General features: G+C 41.3%; 2 protein-coding genes across 3 annotated transcripts in view; one reads left to right on the top strand and one right to left on the bottom strand.

The window, feature by feature from the left end:
• Nucleotides 1–2,878, bottom strand: part of LOC143282751 (serine/threonine-protein kinase 40-like) — a 22,045-nt gene extending 19,167 nt beyond the window's left edge. Inside the window, exon 1 of the mRNA XM_076588500.1 lies at nt 2,343–2,878. Within this exon, the coding sequence (XP_076444615.1) occupies nt 2,343–2,637 (295 nt within the window). The 5' untranslated portion in view covers nt 2,638–2,878. The remainder of the gene's footprint in view (nt 1–2,342) is intronic.
• A 44-nt stretch (nt 2,879–2,922) lies between these two features.
• On the top strand, nt 2,923–16,473 carry LOC143282749 (uncharacterized). Of its 2 annotated transcripts, none has more exons than XM_076588498.1 (9): nt 2,923–3,006; nt 5,753–6,037; nt 6,727–6,873; nt 7,682–7,861; nt 8,925–9,121; nt 9,683–9,858; nt 10,907–11,160; nt 14,052–14,313; nt 15,816–16,473. In XM_076588498.1, the coding sequence occupies exons 2-9, from the start codon at nt 5,822–5,824 to the stop codon at nt 15,974–15,976; spliced, it is 1,593 nt and encodes a 530-aa protein (XP_076444613.1). In that variant the 5' UTR covers nt 2,923–3,006; nt 5,753–5,821; the 3' UTR covers nt 15,977–16,473. The 2 variants fall into 2 exon arrangements, with proteins under 2 accessions (XP_076444613.1, XP_076444614.1); XM_076588499.1 differs by having other exon boundaries at nt 2,928–3,006; nt 5,757–6,037.
• Nucleotides 16,474–17,232: the final 759 nt, after the last annotated feature.

Raw genomic sequence — 17,232 nt, 5'->3', positions numbered from 1 at the left:
CTTCCCCTCTTCCACCACCACCACCCCCAACACATACATGTATGTGCATACATACACTAAATCATAACCCAAATTAAATCAAGAGATTTCGCTTTGAGCTTGTTCATCATAGTAGAGAAAAAAATTCCAACAGCCACCAGTTTCTCTTAGTATTTGACATCAAGTTTAAGTATTTAAAGTTTTCTAAATGGACTTGCTTACTGTTGCTACTGCTTTGTAAAGTTCTGCAGCTGGCTGTTGAGCAAAAGAACCATTTCATTTTCCCAATCAAAACAAAGCCTTAACACTTTACATGAAGTTTGAGCATCAGATTTGCTTGGATAATTAGCAAGAATGTGTGTGTGTGTGTGTGTGTGTGTGTGTGTGTGTGTGTGTGTGTGTGTGCGTGTGTGTGTGTGTCTGTTGCAAATTCATGGTATTATAATTATATATGTATTATATAATGCCACTGAAATGGTGCAGATGATAGGGCATTTTTATATTGATGATGATGAAGGAGGAGGAGAATGACGATGATGATGATGACGATGCAGCTATGGAGGCCCATTTATGTTTGGGGCTTTGTGACAATATATTAATTATATGTAGAGAGTCAGTCGTGTCTGACTGGGACCATCAGAACAGCAGAGGAGTCAACTGCTGTCCCGACTATCTGGCCTAGAATCTTATAATAGTAAGGAGTGTCTTGCCCAAGCCACATCCCCACTCTCTAAGCCATGAGGGTTTAAGGACAGTCAGCGTTGGGATGGTTCCCAAAGGCCAACTAGTCCTCAAGGCAGCAGCACTGAGAGCCAGTGCAATTTTGCCTCCTAGTTTGAGAGTCATAGTCCTTCACAAAAGACTCAGCTCTACATGATTTCCCATTGCATAAACCATTGATAATACAGTTCTCACTTTGCTGTAGCATATCTATCTACCTACCTATAATATATATATATATATAATCATCATCATCATCCGGGTGGGACTGAGGAGGTACCACTGATGACTGACAATCATCTGCCATCTCTTTCAATCATGGGCTGCTCTCTGCAACTCGGCAAAAGACAGGCCTGTCCACTCCCAGATGTCATCTTCCTGCCTCTTGTCTTCCTCCCAGCATTGTGCCTTGCACTTTGCAGGATTGCTTTTGCCAGGCCTGATGATCTTGTCATACGTCCATACCATATCTCTTTTTTTTTCTCTCTCTCTCTCTCTCTTTACAATGCTAAATGCCCAAAAGGCTGTAGTTATTTTGTTTCTGACTATCCTTTGTGATGTGGTCTCTTTATCAGATGATCAGGACTTTATGGTAGAATCTCATCTCAAGGGCTTCAATGCGTCTGGTGGCTAGCAGTGATGACAGGTTCCAGGATTCACAAGTGTACAGAAAATTGAGATAAGTGTATGCATGCATGAGTTTAATTTTTGATGCCAGGGAGATGTTTTTGTCTTGCATTTACATATATTTATAATATATATATATATATATATAGAGAGAGAGAGAGAGAGAGAGAGAGAGAGAGAGAGAGAGACAGAGAGACACAAACAGAGAGATAGAGAGAGATTGCTTTTACTAGTTCTAGGTCTTCAGCTGTACAAACCTGAAATTCACTGCCTTTTATAAATCCATCCCAGTCCATCACTTGCATCCTTTAAAATATCTAATTCTAAAAACATTCTTTTTCAAGCAGTCTATAATTAACTTCAGGCACTCCATTCCCTGTATACATGAATTCAGATTTCTATGGATCCACATCTATATCTTCGATGACTATGAATGAGAGAGAGAGAGAGAGTCTGTGTGTATTTTGTGTCTGATCAGTCTGTTATTGTAAAATACACTTATAGACTTTCTCAGTGTCTGAGTAAAGTGTTGAGAGAGAGAGAGAGAGAAAGCAGGGGGGGGGGGGGAGGGGGGGGGAGAGAGAGAGAGTCTGTGTGTATTTTGTGTCTGATCAGTCTGTTATTGTAAAATACTTTGGCCTTTTTGCTCTTTACACTTATAGACTTTCTCAGTGTCTGAGTAAAGTGTTGCACATTTTCTGTTACTCACATACTGGCACAGAAAAATATACTAAATCATATTCAAATAATCATTATAAACTTTGAAAAGTACAGAAAACTAAAAAAAAATTAATTAATTAAAAAAAATTTAAAAAAGGAGGAAATAATAAATAAATATTCTCATCTATGAGCTAATAAATTCCAATAGCCATCACAGCTGTAGTTTTTTTGTGTTTTTTGTTTGTTTTGTTGTTTGTTTTTGTTTTGTTTTTGTTTTTTGTTGTTTGTGTGTTTGTGTGTGTGTGTGTTTTCTCATCCATTTGGAACCACGTTTTTTTCATAACCAGTCCACTTACCCAACAGATATTCTCCTGCTCTTTTAAGCCCCCTTTTAACAAAACGGGGTTGAATCGGCAACTGTGAATTTGCCACTTGCGTGTCACATTTTGAAGTTCCTGGTCTAATCACACCATTGCCTCTTGAAGTTGAAGTTGATTGAATGAAATCAGATGCGAACCCTTTACCTACATCTCTGTCAGCACCTGAGTCTTTTTTAGATAGATATCTAACAGTATGCCATAGTCGAGGCAGTTTCGAAGGCCTAGCCTCAGACGAATTTTCAGCTCCGTCTCCTGCTGTTGCTCTCTTCATATTTTATACTATTTTATCCCCAGGCTGTGGTCGACACGAAACGGTCAGCTGGAAGACATAGAAGTCACTGACTCGATCACTCCACACAACCACACAAGAATCAAGAGTCCGACATTTCTTTCTTAAGAGAGGTGGTTATGCATCTGATTTCACAACGCGAATAGTTTAGGTTTAGACATTTCTCTTCTCATGATGTTTTAGTCGATCGTATGCAAGTGCTATGACTGGAGCGACTTTCCAGGAGAAAACTTCCTGGAAGGGGAAATACTCCAACACACGCCTGATCCCATGATAAACAAAAGCGAAGGGTTGAACTCTTTTTTGGGTTCACTTCGTTGTCTCATTGCTTTGTGTTTTGTTTTAGCTAAGGTGACATCCTTTGATGCTTTATTGTCTTTGATGTTGGTTGTTTGAATAAAAGAAGGGAAGTTTCAGTATTAGAATATTAACTTGAATACGTTTAAATGGTGAGACGAACGTCACAAAGATTATTTGTGGCTCAGAATTTCTTTTACTACTTGTAATGTGCATGACTGCATTTCATATGTTGACTTTGAAGTACCATGTATCTGACATTACCTGATATGGGAGCATATCTGTGTTCCCCCATGTCTGTCTTCCCCGGGTAGTATTTTAGGGTCAACTTTATTCACCATATTTATAAATGACCTCCCAGACTATGTTAGTAGTTGCTGCAAAATATTTGCCTATGATACTAAAATTTATGATAAACCCAAAATTCCTTCAAATTGCAAAATGACCTAGACAACCTACAAAATTGGTCAGACATGTGGAATCTATATTTTAATGTATCTAAATGTAAAGTGCTACACTTAGGAAGAAATAATCCAAAAAAGAATTATTTAATGAAAATTGATGGCACAAATTCTAATGTTATTTCAGAATGCAATGAAGAAAAAGACCTGGGAGTAATATTTGATGAAAATTTTTCTTTTGATGGCCACATTCAGGCTGTGATAAATAAAGCTAATAAAGTATTGGGTATTATTAAGAGAACATTTACATTTATGGATAAGGACATTTTTGTCAACCTCTGTAAAACAATTGTACGACCAATTTTGGAATATGGTAATATAATTTGGTATCCCAGACTAATAAGACAGTCTAAAGCAGTTGAACAGGTGCAAAAGAGAGCAACTAAAATGATACCAGAGTTCAGAGATTTAGACTACCAAAACCGTTTGAGACAACTGAACTTGCATTCACAAAAATACAGAAGATATAGAGGAGACATGATACAAGTATTCAAGATAATTAATAAAATGGTTGACACTGACCCCTACACCTTCTTTTCTACTAACAAACTCCATGTTACCAGAAGTTCAAATACTAACCTTTTCACAAAATTTTGCAGAACAAATATTCATAAGTTTTCTTTTAGCTTTAGAGCAGTTAAAGGATGGAATGCACTGAAAAATTCAACAAAAACAGCTAAAACTATTGACCAGTTCAAGAATCTTCTAGACAATGACCAAATCATTAATAAAACCATTCGATTTTGATGAATGAACATTTATAAAATTCCATACGCATGTACGCAACCCTAAACTATTTCTATATTAAGAAAAGCCAAAAAGGCTTTTAAAAAATAAAATTTTAAAAAAGTCCCAAATTCTGTACCTGTACCTGTTATTTTCCACACTGTATTCTTCTGGGTAGGTCTATGATCCCCACTGTGCTGTTGCACACACACACACACACACACACACACACACACACACACACACACACACACACACAAATCAAAGTTGATCTACATTCTCCCAGTTATGCATTTCCACAGGTCTAAATTCCACCAAAGTGCTTGGCTAAAACATAGACCATATGGAACATAAACTTTGAGGAATATAAAGACATCAAGGGGCAATAAAGATATGGTTGTAAGAAAAAAAAATGGGGGTTCATAGACCTGAGGGGACATAGGGCTGACCATCCTGTTGTCTGTACAAATTCTACTTTTGTATTTTACTGTGCAACCATAAATCTTTTCTTGAAAAATCAGCAACCCAGAAATTCATTAATCAAAACTGAAAAGAACTGGACCAAGTATGCAGGTGCATGGACCATCACAAAGGACTTGGGTAGTGGCTAACACTTTGTCACCAACTCTTAACTTTTTGAGACCTTAGACCCATGAACCTACAGGAGAAGAAAAAAAAGCAAAATAATCATATATAAAAGAAGTATCTACATCTCTGTCTTTCTGTCTCTGTCTGTCTGTCTGTCTGTCTCTCTCTCTCTCTCTCTCTCTCTTTCTCTTTTTCTCTGAGTGTGTGTGTGTGTTCTTCTGTGCTCTATATTATTATTAACACTTTGTTGTCAAGATTATTAATTCAGTCAACAATTCCATGGTGATATAATGGGTATGATTGGCATTTTCAAATCATTATTGTGATGCAAAAACTAATGCCAAATCGTATAGGAAAAGGAGAAAAATTATTGTGATGCCAAAACTGTGGTGGTACAGATTGAAAAGAATGATTGGTATATATTGTTTCAGTCATTGTCTTTTAGACAAAAAAAAAAAAAAAAGCAAACAGAAAATAGGAAGTAATGTAAGGAAGGAAGGAATTGTTTGTTTAATGTCCCGTCACACATATCGGTGATTGAAGACATTTTGTAAAAGTATTTATGAATACATCTGAGTATTATCTGTTAGAAGGGGTGGGAGATGTGGATGAATGGAGGGTTTGGGGAAACTGGGCAAATGAGGGTAAAAATGTGGGTGAAATTTGAAAGAAAAACAAAACAAACAAACAAACAAAAGAACCCCTCTAAATACAGTTACAGGAAATTACTTAAAGGACTTCGTAAAAGAGAAGTAATGTAAGTATGTTTGTTTATTTTTGCTTTTTGTTGTTGTTGTTTTGTTTTTTGGTGTGTGTGTGTGTGTGTTCTTGTTCTTGTTGTTTTTAAGGATCAAAGAGTGTCCTGCTTGGTTCTTCACAAGAAAGATTACATGTATCATCTTACGTGTGTTTGTGTATGTGTGTGTATGCTTGGGTTTCAGTTTCTTTGTGTGTGTATGTGTATGCCTAAGTACATGTCAGCTGATCATGTATACATGCACATATACGTGCGCATGTATGTTTAGACAGGTCTGACAGCATCCACCTTGAGTTTGTGACGAACCCAGCTGAACAGGCTGTAAACCAGCAACTCCATGGCAACTCTGGTTTCCTTCTTCAAGGCTTTGCTGATTGCCTCACTATGGCCCAGCAGCCTGAGCCAGATCAATGTGCAGCCTGTTCTCCGTCACCACGCAGAGCGCCAGCAATACACCGTACCCACTGCACCACCTCCTAAACCCAGTTCCGCTAACACATCCTCCCTGACAATGGCAGAGCTCGGAGTCAATGGAATATTCCCTGGACTCACTGTAAGCGACGCCGGTTGGATCCATGGAATGCCTTTTGCGTTATGACTTACATCATTGTCCAGTTGTTCTTTTTTTTTTTCTTTTTTTTTCCACTGATTTTTTTGTTTAGACTAGGAGTCGTGTACAGCTGAGCTAGAATGGACAGCACTAGGAAGTGATGTTTTTATTACTGGTTTGAGTGTTTTGCAGCTTTTTGTTTTTGTTGTTGTTTGATACTTGGAGCTGGTTCATGTTGTAACACAGTCCTTGTGATCTGCGAATAACATTCTCAGGTGTGAGCTACCATGCAGTGATGTTCTTGTTTATATGACTTTTTATATGCAGAATTGCTCATGGTTACTTTGCTTATTTAAATGTTTATTTTTTAATTATTTATAAAACAAGTTATTTATTTCTGTGTAGAAAATAGTGCAGTAAGGAAATAAGATGTAATATGACATAATGAAAAAAAAAACCACATGTTCACTCTGTTAGTCTTTCAGTTTTACTCTCAGCAGAAATGAGCACTTTGATTGTTTATTTCATTCATGCGGTACATTGAATGCTTGTTCTTATAAATGACTATGAGATCTTGACACAACAGACACTATTCATGTATGGTTTGTAGCAAAGGTGGATTAAAAACTGCCTCCTTGGTTTAGTAAGATTTCATATAGATGCACATGTGTACCTTTCCGTGGGTACGGCAGGTAACAGCCGACAGTGGAGGGAAACGCACAGAGTGTGGAATAGGGGCTCTCATGCCTTGGAACGATCATCTCTACATGGTGTCCTATTTGTCGGTGCCAGAGGGTGGCAATGGAACTGGGCTTTACAAAATTGATGACAAATTCATGGTGAGAGCAGCTGGAAGAGAGTTTGTAACTGTAGATATATATTGTGTGTGGGAGGGGGTAGGAAGGAAGATGTGGTGGGTTGCTGTGTGCGTGTATGCATGTGCATATGTACAATGTGTGTGTATGTGTGTGTACGTGTTTGTGTGTGTGTGTGTGCGATATACATGTGTACAGTGTGTTTGTGTGTGTGTGTGTGTGTGTGTGTAATACATTAGTATGTGTGAGTGTGTTTGTTGTGTGTGTTATGCATATGTGTACAGTGTGAGTGTTTAATTCTGTTCTGTAGTTTTATATAACCTGTCTCCATCTTCAGTGATATCAGACCATGAATAAAACTGTGAGGATGACTCTATAAGCTGGTGTTCAGTAGCCTGTTCATGTGGTCTCTAAGGGATTGTCGTGTGCCTGCTTTGTGAAAACATTTGGTGATCAGCCCAGTGCCAAAGAAAAAAAAACTCTGTTCAATTAAATGACTTTGACGTCTCCATTATTTCAGTACAAATGGAGTTTTTCCCTCGTTCTCTCTTGAAATGTGTACTGTTTCCATGGAGTCCTTTTTTTTTCTGGTGAACATTTATTAATCAAAGAGAAACCAGTGAAACAATCCACATCTGAATATAAATGAAGATCTAAGAGGTAAAGAAATCTAGTTTGTTTTATGGAGTCCTTATACATTTATGTAACCTATTTAGTGAACCTTTTTGGTGAGTCTTTTGTTGTTGTTTTTTGTGGGATTCATTATTTGTGTGACTGTCGAGGCTGCCTGTGGTTCTTCATGATATTTCGAGCACAAGCTGACTGTCGCCAGATGACCAAAATAGCGGATCACAGGTCGACGTATGCAAACCGACTGCTGCATAAGGAGACCAGCCGGATCATCATCGGTGCCTGGACCATCGATTCCAAAGGCAACATGGACACATTTGAAGAGTTGTTGAAGTACAGGGTGGCTGCCACTGCAGAGCATCTAACACACCCTGAGAGGCTGGTATGGTTTATTGAAATTTTTTTTGTTTATTTGTATATCTTCCCTGAATGTTTTCCTTCCTCTCTTTTCTTTTCATTTGCCTTTTCTGAGGGGTGGGGTTTTTTGTTGGGTTTTTTTTTTTTTTTTTGTTGTTGTTGTTTTTGGGGTTTTTTTCATTCCATGATTGTATGACCCTTTGTTATTCATACATGTTTCAGTCTATCAGCAACAGATATTGTGTCTGACTGGTTTGAAAATGAGGGTTAGATTTGGCTTCAAGGGGAGTAGGGGGCAAGTATGTTTTGATGACCAACTAAAAAAGGAAGATGTTTCCTAACTAGTTATATATAAAAGAAAAAAAGAGGTATCTTCTGAGGAGCTTCTTCTTATAATTCTCACTGGCTGGAAAATTCCATCTCACAGGTCTTTACAGCAAGTTCCAGTTCAGCTGTGAGAGTGAGAAGGCACTGTGCAAGAACATGGTTTGGTTTACACAAAAACTCTAGTTTGATTTTGGCAGCGAAAGTGAAAAGATACAGAGAAAAGATATTTGTTCGGAAAAAGCCATGATTTGATTAAGAAGAAACCCAAAATCTAACAAGGAAGGTGTCAGAATGGTTAAGCTGCATTTCTGCTAATACAGTGTCCATGAGGGTCTTGGTTCAAGTCCGGGTCTTGATCTTTCCCCCAAGTTTGACTGGAACATCAAACTGAGCATCTAGTCATTCATTTGAGATGATAAACTGAGGTCCTGTGTGCAGCACGCACTTGGCACACAGAAAAAAAAACCAAGGCAACAAAAGTGTTGTCCTCTGGCCAAATGCTGTGGAAGAAATCCACTCTGATACGTGTGCAGATGTATTTGCATGCACTCAAGGCCTGACCAAGCACGTTGGGTTATGCTGCTGGTCAGGCATCTGCTTGGCATGTGTGGTGTAGCATGTGTTATTGATTTGTCCAAACACAGTGATGCCTCCTTGAGAAACTGAAACTGACAGTTAGCTTTGTTTTGTTTTTGTTTTTTTGGGGGGGTTTGCTGCCAAATAAAATCAAGTCCTCTGCAGTCCCCACTGTGTCCCTGCAGGTGTACATGCTTGGGATGGACGGCCCTCTGTGGGAGTGTGACGTGATCAGGATGAACTGCACTCTCCTCTTTGACCTGGTCAAAACCCTCGGGATCCCTGCCAGCGCCGGAGAGCAGCCTCACTTCAAGGCCGCACACACCATGAACGGGAGGCTCGTCGTCACCAGCAACACGTTCGAGGAGGCGGACTTTGTTGGGTGGGTTGTGATCATGTATTGAAGTGTGGGATTGGGGTAGGGAGGTGGGTGGGGGGGGCGTGTTTGTTGTTGTGAGGTGTGTTCTATGGCTCGGAATGCTGGAGCATGACTGAGATGCATCTAACAAAGTTGTCAACCTTCCACATGAATATCTTCCGAAGAATCCTGTGAATCTTCTAGCCCAGTACCATCTCCAGTCAACAAGTACTCACTCAGTGGAGTCAAGAGGACATGCAGACCATCATCTTGAGAAGGCTGTGGAAATGGGCCAGACATGTCATGCAAGGAGAGTAACAGCACCCAGACAGCCCTTTACTGTACACCAGAAGGTAGATGCAATGGACAGAGGCTGAAGAGCACCAGGTGCAGAACAGCCAAAGAAGACCTCAAGACCCTGAACCACGTCTGGGGTACCATTCAGAGTCTGGCCCAAAACAAGTGAAAGTTGTGGTTCTTTGTTGTTTCCCTACATGCCAGAGTGTGTAATTAGCAAAGTAATTGAGTGGCTGTCATCATGGTCGGTGCTGTGTCTGCGATTCAGGCAATGTTTTCATGCTTCAGTTTTCAGCACGGGGGTCGGCTGGCAGAGTGGAAAGGGCCAGGCCACAACTGGACCATACTGGCCAGCACCGCCTTTGTCGAGGTCACTGGACGACGCAACTTTGGCAGAGTCATTTACGCGCTGGGCTGGGACGCTGCCTCTGTCATCCTCAAAGTCTTTGACGGATCCAATTCTGGTATGGATAAAGGTGTATACAAGAATGTGTGTGTGTGTGTGTTGTGTGTGTGTGTGTGTGGCTTCATCAGTTTTTTTCAGGTCATGGAGCATCTTTTTTTCTGTCTGGCACATCAGCATGCCTCCTTCATTGGTGTGTTGTTGTTGTTGTGTGTGTGTGTGTGTGTGTGTGTGTTGTTGTTGTGTGTGTTGGTGGTGGTGTTGGTGTTGTTGTTGTTGTTATAACATATCTATGTATTTTCTAGGTTTGGACATTTATCATTCACTTTTGATATATGATAATGTTTGTGTTTTTTAATGACCTGATGAATGAATTAGCCAGTGTGTGCCCCTATTGTACATATACACACAATTACATTTCACTTTGTAGTAAATAGGCAATACACCACTGCTAAGAAGAAGTTGTTATCAGTCTCTGAATAGCAGCTGTGAAAAATACTGGCTACCAAGTTCTAGTGATATCTAATTTCTACAGATATTGAAAGGACTTTTTTTTTTCTTTCAATTTGGAAAAAGTTGTACTTACAGAACATTAGTGTTTCTGTACGACAAATGGATTTTCAGTGTGAAATGTTGTTGTTTTGAATCTTCTTCTTCATTTGTGGGCTGCAACTCCTACGTTCACTCGTATGTACATGAGTGGGCTTTTACGTGTATGACCATTTTTACCCTGCCATGTAGGCAGCCATACTCCGTTTTGGGGTGGTTTATTTTGAATAATAGTGTTTGTTTCATTGTCTCATTCACTATACTGCTGTGTTTGTAGCTTCATTCACTGCACGTCAGAGTAAGGCATGTGTCATTCTTTCACCTTGCCTGAAATTTGACATGTTGAAAAGGAAACTCACACTTTCATATCAAGGTATCCCCCCAAAAATGGAGTATGGCTGCCTACATGGTTAGTTAAAAATGGTCATACACGTCAAAGTCCACTCTTGTGCTTGCAAGTAAACGTGGGAGTTGCAGCCCATCAACAAAGGAGAAGAAGAAGAATTTCAAGGTAGTGGTGCTGAAGTACTACATCCCCGCTTCACATCCCATGATTTCAGATTACAGTTTCTGGCAAACCTACCGCCTGCCGAAGGGCAGCCACGCCTACGACCACCTGTGGCAGACGGAGTGGCCGAGGATCCGGGAGGTGGAGACGGAGCGCTACCTGATGGACATGCACGGCTTGTTCTACGAGTTGTCCCCCCTGGGCTGGGCGGGAAGCACCTGGGGGCTGCGGCCCATCTCCCAGCACCTGCGAATGATTCCAGACTTCACCTCCTTCAGGGGCTTCCTGGTGTTGGGAGGAAACCAGGTGAGAGCTCTCTGCTACGTGGGAAAGAATGTGGCATTACTGTTTAAATGCTGTTGAATAACAGCTGGTTTTAATCATGTACATCGTTGTTTTAACTATCGTATGGTATTTTCATCTGTTCTCTTACTGTGCTTATCGCACTGGTTGATTTGTGATTATTGCATGAGATTAATAAGTATTAACTTTGTATTTATGCATTTCATGCTTCTTATGCATTCATGATGAATGACTGTGAAAGTATGTAATCATTACATGTGTATGATTGTGATCATTGTACGAAAGGTCCTCATCAACTTAGCATTTCTGCATTTTATGTCTTTTATGCGTTTACATTGAGTGACTGTGATTTTTGTGTATTATCTGCGTAAGATAGACCACACATGAATTTCTCTTATTGAGATAATAAAGTATTCTGTATTCTGTACTACGGAGATTCTGTTCCATCATCATGGGGATTGTCGGTGGAGGGGCATGGTGGCCATCTCCACTCTAAAGGGAGGCACAAATACAGTCTGTGATCGTTTGGTGATCACTGTCATCAGCAGAGGTGTAGTGGGCGGTGTCCTGTTTGTGTAATTTGAGTAACAGCAGGCAGCACTTAAATGACACGTCAGCATTGCAGGGTCAGCTGTGGCATGTGGTCTCATGGGAACCCAACATTGATAGATCCGTGTGCTCTTGTTCACTGATTGATTGATATGGATAGATCTATGGCACCAATCCTTGGTCAGAAACCAAGCCCTAAGCTCTTTACAAGCACCGGGTCATTTGCGCAGCAGGCTGCCTACCTGGGTAGAGCTGACTGAGAGATTTTTTAGGCGCTTATCATTTGTTTCCTGTGTCATTCAGCCAGGTTTCAGTTGCACACACACGCACATGCACACACACACACACACACACACACACACACACACACACACACACACACATTAGAGTGGATTCAACAGCGAAATTTTGCCAGGGACAACTCTTCTTGCTTTGCTGTTTATTGCCTCATCCAAATGACTAACATCCAGGCCACCTGTCAAAGTCTAGTGGAGGGGGAGAAAACTCTGGCAAGTGTGGGATTCGATCTCATACGCTGAGATTCTCCCACTTCTCAGTCCGACACATTACCACGGGGCCACCACTCCACATGGTTCAGTGTGCCCAAGCACATTCTCAGTATCAGGGGCAAAGCATTGCAAACTACACGTTACCTACTTCCAGGAGGTTATCGGCCGTAGTTCTCTCATTTTCTCCGCATAGGCGGATAATAGTTTGCACAGGACAGGAATGTCGGACCCCTGCCGGAGTCTGCACTAGTTGGGTCACGGTAAGTATGTTATTTAAACGTAATTTTAGATAGAAAATTTCCTTTTACGCATCACTTCTTCCTCTTCTTCGTCCGTGGGCTGCAACTCCCACGTTCACTCGTATGTACACGAGTGGGATTTTATGTATATGACTGTTTATACCCCTCCTTGTAGGCAGCCATACTCTGTTTTTGGAGGTGCGCATCACTAAACCAGTTTCACTTGATTCAAGACAGTCGTTGACCACCAAATGATACCACTCCAATCACACTGGTTGTGCACACATTGTGACGTCATGACGCAGGGGCAGTCATGATGCCCAGGTTCCTTTCCATTCATACAATGCAGAATCACAGGCACTGACGTGAATGAAAGAAACCTGTTAGCAGTGGGAAAATTTCTGTTGAGCTGGTGAATAAAAGAATTCCCAGAAAAGTTTGGAAAATGGAGTGGGAATGGTGTGAGGATCGGTTTTACACCATCCGCAAATTTATGCAGACTTCTTCTTCTTCTGCGTTCCCTGTGATCATGGTCTCAGACTTGCAGTCCTATGCTGGAGATGAAGGTGGTGGTCTTGATGAGATCTTCTTTGGTGCCCCAGAGCTTTTCTGCCAGTGTGGCTCCATAGGGCCACTGCTGCGTCTGTGCATCTTGATATAGGGGGCAGGACTGCAGGATGTGCTCCGGGGTTTGTGGGCCTGTCTTACACAGGCAGTCAGGAGTGTGTGACAGCTTTATTCGGTACGTGGTCTCACAGGCGGCAGTGCCCCGTGCATAGTCGGAATATGATTGTCTGGTTATGCAGACAGTCCTGTCTGAAGTTAGGAGGGACAGTGGAGATCACAGTGCAACTTCACATCTGCCAGGAATTGATGCAGACAGTCTGAAGTTAGGAGTGACAGTAAAGCTCACAGTGCATTTGTGTGCGATAGTATTGTGTGAACCCACATCTGGTCTGACTTTGGATTCAGTGTCGGTCTGCATTTTGCTGTGAGTGTAGTGTGTTGTACAGTCTGAAGTGACTTTCTTGTAGATAAAACTTATCTCTTTTTTTTTTCTTTTTTTCATATTATTTTTAATGAAGGGATATATTGTATAATCTAAATAACCTTATAGCCTGAAAAATAAGACACCTGAACATAATGGATTCAGGATAGGGAGTTCCTTTTTTTTTTTTTTTTTTTTTTTTGCATCAAGGCATGAAAGTTGTTTCAAATATAGCAGGGTTTTTTTTTCTCATCTGCACAGCAGTAGTGAACAATTTCCAAGTGTAACCCAAATCCACGAAGTTATATCCACCCCCCCCCAAAAAAAACCTATAAAAACAACACAACATATTGACCACAGTCTACAAAAGAGACTGGAAACTTGCCACAGCTAAACCAGCAAATTCTGCATTAGAAAGAGTTGGGGGTTCTCTTTAAGGGGTTGAGGGGACGGTATGTGGGGAGGGTGGCTGACAATCCTGTTTGTTCGTATTGTTGTTGGAACTCTCATCTTCCCCCTTCCCCACCCCACCCCCCACAATAACACACACACACACACACACACACACACACTCTCACTCACTCACTCACTCACACACTTCTTCCACAGGTGTCATCAATATTCGACAACAACGTGGTGACGGGCCAGTCACAGTCGGGGCTGTGGTTCGGCAAGACGGATGACCTGTGGAGCTTCGGGAAGCCCCAAGGCTGGGGCGGAGTGTGGCGAAGGACGGTGGTCAGGGCCGGGGAGCCCTCCGACCCCTACCTCATGACCGGCTTTGACCACAAGGTGCTGCATCTGTACTCCAACCAGAACCTCACGGACACTCTGGGGGTGCGCGTGGAGGTGGACGTCACTGGAGCGGCAGGTGGGTGGGGTGCACACATGGGTGCATGCCCTGTATGTTTGTGCAAAGCTTACACACACACACACACACACATATATGCACACATGATGTGGGTGTGCGTTTGGAGGTGGACGTCACGGGAGTGGCAGATGGGTGGTTCCACATACGGGTACACGCCCTGAGTGTTTGTGGAATACTTACAAGTTACACACACCCATACACTCACGCACACACTCTCTCATAAACCAGTGCATCTGTTTCTCTGGCTTATGTGTGTGTGCACACACATGTTGTGGGGGTACACTTGGAGGTAGATGTCACAGGAGTAGCAGGCAGGTGGGTGTACACACGGGTGCACGCCCCCGTATGTTTGTGCAATGTTTATACGCACACACTCATGCACATACTTTCTCATAAAACCAGTGCATTTGTTTCTCTTGCTTATGTGTGTGCGCACACACACACACATACATACACACACGATGTGGGGGAGGGTTTGGAGGTGGGCGTCACGGGAGTGGCAGCTGGGTGGGGCACATGGGTGTGCGCCCTGTATGTTTATGCAGTGCTTACAGGTTACAGGCACTCATACACATAGGTGCATGTATGCAGGCACATGCATGCGCACGCGTGCGCGCGCACACACACACACACACACACACACACACACACTCTCTTAAACCAGTGCATCTATTTCTCACTCACTCACACACTCACTCACACACACACACACATTTTCTTGGTTAAGGAGCTGAGGTGGGGAGCAAGGGTTAGAAACCAAAAGAAAATAAGCAAACATTGAATAATTTCAAACAAAACATACTCATCTAATAATTGAAGGGGGTTTGGGGAGCCTTGGGGGCTGGGGGAGGTGCTAAATTATGTTCAAGTGGTGTTATCAGTGGCGTAGCGACTTGTACCAAATCAGGATAACTTTGCTTATGAACTTGTGGGAGGTGGGCAGTTGAGAACACACTGAGCTATTCGGGTCATTATGTCACATCAGTGGTCTGGAAGCATGGGTGCTTGTTTGGTTCATTCAAGTATTTTGTCACATTGATTATGTGCAAGTGGCAAAAATGTGTGTGTCTGGTATCTGTGCACCTGTTTTGAACGTGTGTGTGTGTGTGAGAGAGAGATTCATATTCAGATGATTTATATTCAGTAAGGCCATCACCCCTGCATAGGAATAAGGGGCGTTAACAACACTGTTGTGTGTCACCAGACCTATAGCAGTTAATTATGACATAACTATATCTCTTAAGTGAAAAGCTTTATATGAATATGGTGCCAAATTACGTGGTGTGTGAGAGAAAGAGAGAGAAGAGAGAGAGAAAAGAGAGAGAGGAGAGGAGAGACTGACAGGCAATCAAGACAGATATCCAAACTGGTAGACTTGTTACTTGAAAATGATACCGACCCACAAACAGATGGAAACAAACTGCTTTTCGCTGGGGTTCTCAGTTCAGTTTTTTTTTTTTTTTTTTTTTTTTTTTTTTGCTTTCCTGGTCTCTTTGTGTCAGGTCGGATGCCGACAGAGGACTGGCTGCCGTACACCACCTTGTACCTATACCCCCACCAGCTGTATGTGTCCCACGTCTTCCCTACAGGGTACAGTGCTCATTGGATACGTCTCGTGGCCGATGCTGACTGCTTCGTCACCGCCTATTTCCACTATACATGAATGTGTTCAGTGGCCACCATCGTCAGATGAATCGAGTGTCGTCATCGTTGAAGTAGTTTCTTTCAGTGACTCTTGTTTTCTGAAAGTGCTTTGAATGGTCATTTCAACTGCGAAATTAATCCATTGATTCATCAGTCAAAATTATCCATTAAGTTGCTTAATCATTTGACTTTTTTTTTTAAGATAATGATTTTTTTAAATCTTGTGTTCTGAAAATGCTTTAAAGGGGCATTGTAACTGCAAAATTAATCCATTAAATCATCAGTCAAATGAATTGAGTTAATCAATCATTTGACAATTCGTTTTAAAATGATTTTTTTTTCTTCTTTTTCTCTGGAAATGGTTTAAAGGGTCATTGTAACTGCAAGATTAATCCATTAATTCATCAGTCAAATGAATCCATTATTCAAATTAATCTATCATTTGATAGATTCTTTTTAGAATGATCATTTTAATGTAAATTGGATGCATTGAGCCTGATTCCAGTGTGATATGTTTTATTGTGTTGAATTCCTTCACTGTTTAAACAAAGAGTGATTTACCCAGTTGATTTTGCACCATATAAATATTATTAGTAGCAGTAGTAGTATTTTTATGTATTTACGTTTTGTTTTTTGTTTGTTTTTTGTTTTGTTTTTTTGTTGTTGTGGTGGTTTTTTTCTCAAGGCCTGACTTAGCGCGTTGGGTTATGCTGCTGGTCAGGCATCTGCTTGGCAGATGTGGTGTAGCGTATATGGATTGGACCGAACGCAGTGACGCCTCCTTGAGCTACTGATTCTGATACTGATACTGATACTGATTACCCAGTTGATTTCTTTGTAGTTTCAGCACCAAGAGCTTTCATGCACACACCCCGAAAATGGACTATGGCTGCGACATGGCAGGGTAAAATGGGAGTTGCAGCCCATGAATGAAGAAGAAATGAAGAAGAAAGACATTTTTTTTAACTATCTGGTTCAGTGGAGCTTATCAGATCCACTTCAACACGTATGGATGAATGGCTGTAGCATACCTGCAGACAGCTACAGTTTCTCCTCAGCAGGCACAGAAAATCTTTCTCTTGCTGCAGAAGGGTGCAAAAACTTGTGTTCAAGTTGTCAGTTGGGTTTGGTTTTTTTGTGGGTTTTTTTTTGTGTGTGTGTGTTGTTTGTTTTCTTTTATTGTTGATCTTGTTGTTGTACATGGCTGTCTGTGTTAATTTCTTTTGTTGTTGATCTTGATGTTGTAGATGGCTGTCTGTGTTAATTTGTTGTTGT

The sequence above is a fragment of the Babylonia areolata genome, chromosome 6 (genome assembly GCF_041734735.1).
Source record: "Babylonia areolata isolate BAREFJ2019XMU chromosome 6, ASM4173473v1, whole genome shotgun sequence".
In the NCBI taxonomy this organism is placed as follows: domain Eukaryota; kingdom Metazoa; phylum Mollusca; class Gastropoda; order Neogastropoda; family Buccinidae; genus Babylonia; species Babylonia areolata.
The sequence above is the reverse complement of the archived record's forward strand: the minus strand, read 5'-3'. Positions and strand labels throughout refer to the sequence as shown.

Excerpts from the sequence above, each read along its gene's own strand:
- LOC143282749 (XM_076588498.1), top strand. The coding sequence starts at position 5,822 with ATGGCAACTCTGGTTTCCTTCTTCAAGGCTTTGCTGATTGCCTCACTA. Across the intron at positions 7,862-8,924 it reads TAACACACCCTGAGAGGCTG|GTGTACATGCTTGGGATGGA; the intron begins GTATGGTTTATT and ends GTGTCCCTGCAG. Across the intron at positions 14,314-15,815 it reads GGACGTCACTGGAGCGGCAG|GTCGGATGCCGACAGAGGAC; the intron begins GTGGGTGGGGTG and ends TCTTTGTGTCAG.